Source organism: Impatiens glandulifera, chromosome 8 (genome assembly GCF_907164915.1).
Source record: "Impatiens glandulifera chromosome 8, dImpGla2.1, whole genome shotgun sequence".
NCBI classification, from domain to species: Eukaryota; Viridiplantae; Streptophyta; class Magnoliopsida; order Ericales; family Balsaminaceae; genus Impatiens; species Impatiens glandulifera.
Window position 1 is genome coordinate 41,590,364 of NC_061869.1, and position 6,740 is coordinate 41,597,103.

General features: G+C 31.9%; 1 protein-coding gene across 1 annotated transcript; it reads right to left on the reverse strand.

Moving 5' to 3' along the window:
- Positions 1-862: 862 nt before the first annotated feature.
- LOC124911923 (glycosyltransferase BC10-like) lies at positions 863-2,810 on the reverse strand. The gene is made up of 2 exons (XM_047452457.1): positions 2,106-2,810; positions 863-1,734 (listed from the first exon to the last, which is right to left on the reverse strand). The coding sequence occupies exons 1-2, from the start codon at positions 2,676-2,678 to the stop codon at positions 1,093-1,095; spliced, it is 1,215 nt and encodes a 404-aa protein (XP_047308413.1). The 5' UTR covers positions 2,679-2,810; the 3' UTR covers positions 863-1,092.
- Positions 2,811-6,740: the final 3,930 nt, after the last annotated feature.

A 6,740-nucleotide genomic window follows, 5' to 3' on the forward strand; every position in this document is an offset into this window, starting at 1 on the left:
GAAGAAAAGATCGGAGCACAATTTTAGAGGAAAATATATATTTTTCATAGGCATTCACATATACAAATTCTTCGAATTCATATGTTCAAACACTTTAATCATTAACCTATTTGCGAATGTACAATATAAATAACCTAAAATTAGAAGGTATTTCACATGAATCAATGTTTCTAGTTAACTCTCTTAGTCTTAGTCCTTATTCAGTTAAGATGTACATTAAGGATACCGTCATTACCCAGCGCAAAATATCTCCCCCTTCCCTTCAAGCTAGCTGAAGGAAGAGTAAAGAAGAACCCTTTACTGCGCTCGCTCGATTAAAGTCCTGTATTTGCGGATATTAACTTGGAACTTCCTGGATAAAAGATTGTCAAATGAGGCATTATAGTATAATTGCTTGATCAACCTGATGCAGTGTTTGTTAGTTCCACAATCTTGAACAACTTTACAAATTGTGTATATTAAAGGGAAATCAAACAATTATAATTCATACACGAGTGTTTGAAAGTGTCACACTTTCTTATATAACAAGGTCCGAGTTTGATTGGTTTGTTGAGTGCTCAAAAAATTGTTTAGAATAGCTCTTTCAAACTTTTGTAGCAATATGATTGTTTGATCACACACATGACATTTGAATGTGAACCATTTTTATTTTTGTAGGAAGGTCCACACACAATATATGAATGAGAAGTGAGCCTTTAAGCCATATCAAACTTTAAACCTAAAAGTTAGAAAAAAAAATTTACATTAAAAGAGAAAAAATATTCAGCACAAAAATTGAACGGCAATGTTCCGAAGCCATCTATATGAACTAACCAGAGCATGTGTATATCTGAATTTCCTACCATCACAACCAGCCACACAATTTAATATCAAATATATTATAATGCTTTTGGAATCTCTATGACAACCACCCAAACTTTTAATATGTGAATAATTTATGATTTTTCAATGATGAGTGCCAACAATATTGTCCCCAAAACAATTCCCAAAAAACGCAATATTGTAAGAATGATTTCTTATTTAGCAAAGAATGAATAATAAATGAATGAATGAATAGTCTATATATTTTCAAAAACTTCTATTTTCTAAAGCCTAAGAATTAAATCCCATAAGCTTGGGCACCACAGTCAACAACGAATCCAAGGCATCGGGTGCAAACTTTCGAGCGAACATGTAACACAAATCCATAACCCTCCCATTGTACTCGCATCTACTACCTCCCCTCATTCTTTCCAAAACCTCCACACTAACGTTTCTTGAAAACCGGGTTGGATGAGGTCCACCCTTTGCCCAATCGACAAATGTCAACGTTCGATTAGAGTTCCTACTAGCGAACTTTGTGGTCACAAAAGTCGGCAAGTAATGCTCGTCAGAGTAGCACGGCCCACTACAATACTTTTGGAACACTGGGAAGTAAACTCGGTCGGAGATGACTTCCAGTGCTAGAGCCCGGTCCATTTGGAACCATTGTGAGCCTTTTCGCCACTCATCTATAGTGAAGGTTGGGCTCATCTTTTGACTATATCTTCCTCGACCAACCGGACCCTCTTGGTCGTAGGATTCCACGAAGTTCTTCGTAGAGTTGATCAAGTATGAGTAGACCGTGCGAAAATTGAAAAGAGGAATGCAGGCCTCCGATAAGAGGACGAATCGTTCGTTTGACAAATCGAGTAGGGCGTTTGCTAGAAGTCGACGCTCCGCCTCAATCATGGTTGCTTCTCCCCACTTCACTTCCTACATAATTAAAGAAAGAAAATATTTATGAATTGTGTGTGCCTTCTTCAGTTTTGGTCATTCGAATCCCTAATAAAACACGAGGAGCGATAGAGAGAGAGAATAACTTGGCATTACCTTCATTGTTGAAAAATGTAAAAGTGGGAGAAAAAAAAGAGAAATTATTTGATTTTTTGAATAAGATTATGGAAGTCATTCCCTAACCAAATTCCCTAGCCTAATCTTTGTGTCAATCTTCTCATCATGATTTGTAAGATCAAATATTCTTCCTTCAAACACATTTTTGTCAAAGTAAATAACTAAAGATCGAGTTGTTTCTAGGTCTATTGTAAACTTTATAACAAATAATATAAAAGAGTAAAAGTGTATACCTTGCTGGGTATTCTTCTTCCATGAAAAACAGAGTTTTTAGGGTCAGTTTCATTGAAACCAGGATCAGAGTGAACATAAATAGAATAGAATCCATTATGGCCATCAAAGAATTTCTCCCAGATCGGAGCAAGAGGAATCGGACCTCTAATCAAGAACATGAAAGCAACCTTTGGAACTCTCCCGAACGGAAGCTCATCAATTTTGTGTGTCATCGAAGCTCTCCAAGTCAACTCTTCATCTGTCATGTCATGAATTAATTCAATCGGACTCTTCAAGTAATCCCTCAGTCCCACGCGTTCATGGGTTCTCAAATTGATCTTCTCCGGTGACGATAATAACGGCCGGAATGGTGAAGCCGAGAATGAAAATTGGGTTACTTGAAGATTTACAGAGAAATTACTGAGAAAGAAACATAGTATGATTCCAAATGTCAATCCGAATGCAAATAGAAGGATATATGAGAGGATGTTAACTTTTGGGACCGAAACATTGATCTGGTTCATCGGAGTTAGGTATTGGCTCTTCATTGTCGTCGGCACCGGTGCATAAGACGGCAATTTTAGCTTACACATGACTGTAAAATGAAAGAGAGAAGAAAACCCAGAAAAAATTGACTAAAAACTTGAAAGAATATGTGGAGAGAGAGAGAGGAGAGAGAGTATATGTAAAATAAAGACAGAGAAAAAAGAGGGCACCGCGTGAGAGTGTTCCTGCCTGGAAAGTTTCAACGACAACTCAAAACAGCGTAGATGTCTAATTTCAAATTGGTGGTCTCTTTTTGTACGCTACGAAATTTGACAATTTCTTCTATTTATTTTTTACTTCATTTTATGGGCCGCCTGCTTGAATAATAGTTGCTCAACGGATAGTTTTTTTATGGACCTTTTACTAAAGTGATTTTTGAATTTGTCTTCTAAAACATGTTTGATTTCAATTAATTATCTCCAAAAAAGTTAATATCCCATTAAGTCTTGATTGAAATAAAGATATGAAATTTAAATTGTAATGGTTAATTTTAGACAGCTCACGGCTCAACAACAAAATTGACTTATATATAAAGAGAAAATTATTATTTTTTAATTAACAAATAGAAAAAATTATATATTAATTAGGTTAACCAAACAAACTTTTGAAATGAATATAGTTGGTTGAGAATACTGATAATTAAAATGTTTTGTTTGGTTTGACATAGGTGTTTTGGAAAAACAAAAATTAAATCTTACCTAAAAAACTGGGTACTTTATTTGTAACATAATTATCTTTTAAAATAATTATAAAAAATTACTATTATATTATTTGTTACATATTTTTCTCTTATTTTATTTTTATTTTTACATTAATTTTTACATTAATTTTTAATTTTACTTTTAAATTTTACTTTTTCTCTTTATTCTTTTTCTTTCTAAGATAAATATAATAATTTATTAAATATGAATTTCATATAAAACTTTTAATTCTAATAAAAGTATATTCCAAACAAGACCTTGGATGATTTTTATGAACAAGCTGTCATTTCTAGCTGGATATCATTAGTTGAACAACTAGGCTCAGATTCTTCTTGCTCTAGGGCCCATATGTCATGAAAATTTATAATTTAAGGACCAGATTGATTTCAGATTATACAATTCAACTTAAATATATACTAACTCCTAGAGGTAGAATTATGTTGCCTTTTCTTTTAATTTAAAATATCATATAAATAAATAATTTAAAAGTCAAAATAACTTATTTTGATAGTTTGGGAAATTTGACGAGATGACCTTAAAAAAGAGTTTAGATGCGCTGTGTGCATAAATTAAATTGCACTGGTGATCACTTAATTTTTTTTTTTATGAAAGTACTCCTTTCGTGTAATTTGTAAGGCAGAATCGTCACGTGAAAAAAAACCTTGTTAAATTACCCCCTTGCGTAACGTGAAGAGAACGATCGTCACGCTAAGCGACACGATGGTCACACGAAGAGGAAGATCGTCGCACGAAGGGGCATAGTCGCCACGCAAATGACACGATCGTCATGCAAAGGGCACGATAATTCTGGACTTTTCACAGGTTTTTCTTTCGCGAGACGATCATACCTTTCGCGTTACGCGACAAGAGTATCAAAATATTTTAAAGTAATTATTTGCACAATTAAATTTATCTGCTGGTCAACAGCCATTTAAAAGATTTTTTAAGTCATTACATTAAATTTCTCTTTTAATACAAAATAAAAATCTCAAATAATTCAATATCAAACAGAATTAGGCTGGTTTGATTTAATAATTATTTGAGTTTTTCAGATTTATTTTTCAAATCAGTTTTTTTTATGGAGAAAAGTAAAAAATAATTATTATTTTTTAAAATTATATTAATTTTATATAATTAAAAAAAAATAATTTTATTATTTAAATATCTAAAAGTAATAATTAAATAATTAAAATTACTGTTTTAAGATAAAATTATGAAAAACCAATAAAACACAACAGTAATTTTCTTGTTGAAGCAATATTATTAGAATTATTGTATCTTAATATTGAGATACTCATTTGAAAATAAATCTAAATATGTTTCATGAAAAAAATTACTATAATCTTAAATCTATATCATCCATAAGATAATCTTTTATTTTAAATGACAGTTTAAAATATAATGAATTATTATTCAAAAAATATTTATATTAAATATTTGAAATTCAACATTGCTATAATTTAGATTAAAATTTAGAAAATATTCTTAAAAAACAAATATTAAAAAAATTACTTTTAAAGGACTTTTTAATATAATATTATATGTTAGGTCAATGTATTCAACATTAATATTAATTATCCACTTTGAATTCTCTTTCCAAACTTTTATATATATATATATATATATATATATATTTTTCTCTCTTCTTTAATATTCTTATATACATCTATATTTTCATTTTCACACTAATAATATAACTTTTTTTTATCAATAACTTTTATATTAGAATATATAATATTACGTAACATATTTATTTTTATTAATATATATATTTTAATCACATAAATATATTATATTCTATATATAATATAAAGAATAATAAAAAATTAAGAAAAAAATATTAAGAGTAAAAAAATAATATTTATCATCATTAATTTATATATAAATAAAAGTTTAGTATTAAATATAATATTATATATATATATATTGTTAGATTAAGTTAAATAAAGAAAAATGAAAATTAATTATGAATGATATAATTAATTAATTTAAGAGAATATGTACAACATAGTTTTGATGACGCGGTCTGAAGTAAAGCGCGAGTAGACGCCGTCTAACTTCATAAGAAGTGGTCTAAAAAAGGGCGCGAGCAGACGTCGTCTAATTACATCAGACGTGGTCTGAAATAATGCGCGAGTATACGCCATTCAACTTCATTAGACGTGGTCTATAGAATTGCGCGAGCAGACGTCGTCTCATTACATCAGACGTGGTCTAAAGTAATGCTTAAGCCAACATCGTCTAATTACATCAGATTTGGACTAACTGAAGTAATGCACAAGCAGACGTCGTCTAATTACATCAGACATGGTCTGAAGTAATGCGCGAGCAGACGTCGTCTAATTACATCAAACCACGTCTTAAGTAATGCGCGAGCATACGTCGTCTAATTACATCAGACGTGGTCTGAAGGAATGCACGAGCAGACGTGGTCTGAAATAATGCGCGAGTAGACGTCGTCTAATGAAATTAGACGTTGTTGGGAAAATTTAAAACAAAGTAAAGAAAAGAGTTAATTAAGTGAGAAATAATTAACTTGAAATAAAAATAAACAAAAGTTATAATCTGGAACATTATCTTAATAAACCGAATTTTGATGATGTTTAAAAAGAATAAAGCTAAGTTGGTTAATTGTGTATGCATGTGCATATATATATGACTGTGCTACTTTAGACGTGGTCTAAAGAATGCTATCTTAGACGTTAGACATGGTAGTCTAACTCTTTTAGACGCTGTCTAAAGGGAAACGTAGTTAGACGAGGACGTCTAACTCCTTTAGACGCTGTCTAAAGGGATGCGTAGTTAGACTAGGTCGTCTAACTCCTTTAGACGTTGTCTAAAGAGATGCTTCTAACTCCTTTAGATGATGTCTAAAGCGAAACGTTGTTAGACGAGGACGTCAAACTCCTTTATACGCTGTCTAAAGGGATGCGTAGTTAGAAGAGGTCGTCTAACTCCTTTAGACGTTGTCTAAAGGGATGAGTAATTAGTTGAGGTCGTCTAACTCCTTTAGACGCTGTGAAAAGGGAAACGTAGTTAGACGAGGACGACTAACTCCTTTAGACGTTGTCTAAAGGGAAACGTAGTTAGACGAGGTCGTCTAACTCCTTTAGACGCTGTCTAATGGGAAACGTATTTAGACTAGGACGTCTAACTCCTTTAGACGCTGTGATGACTATTGAGACGGGAGTTTAACTATTGATGACAACTTTATACAAAAACGATTTGATAGAAATCCTGTTAGGGATTTATATCACTTTATATTCTTCACAAACCCTTGCAAACTCTTGAAGCGATTTAAGTGCGGAAATGTTTGCTCAGGTTTAAAGCTAAGTACCAAAGAAAGAGAAGAAGACAAAATGTAAATAGAGTCCGCAACTCGTGAGTCCGGCAGCTCGTCCGTTGTCC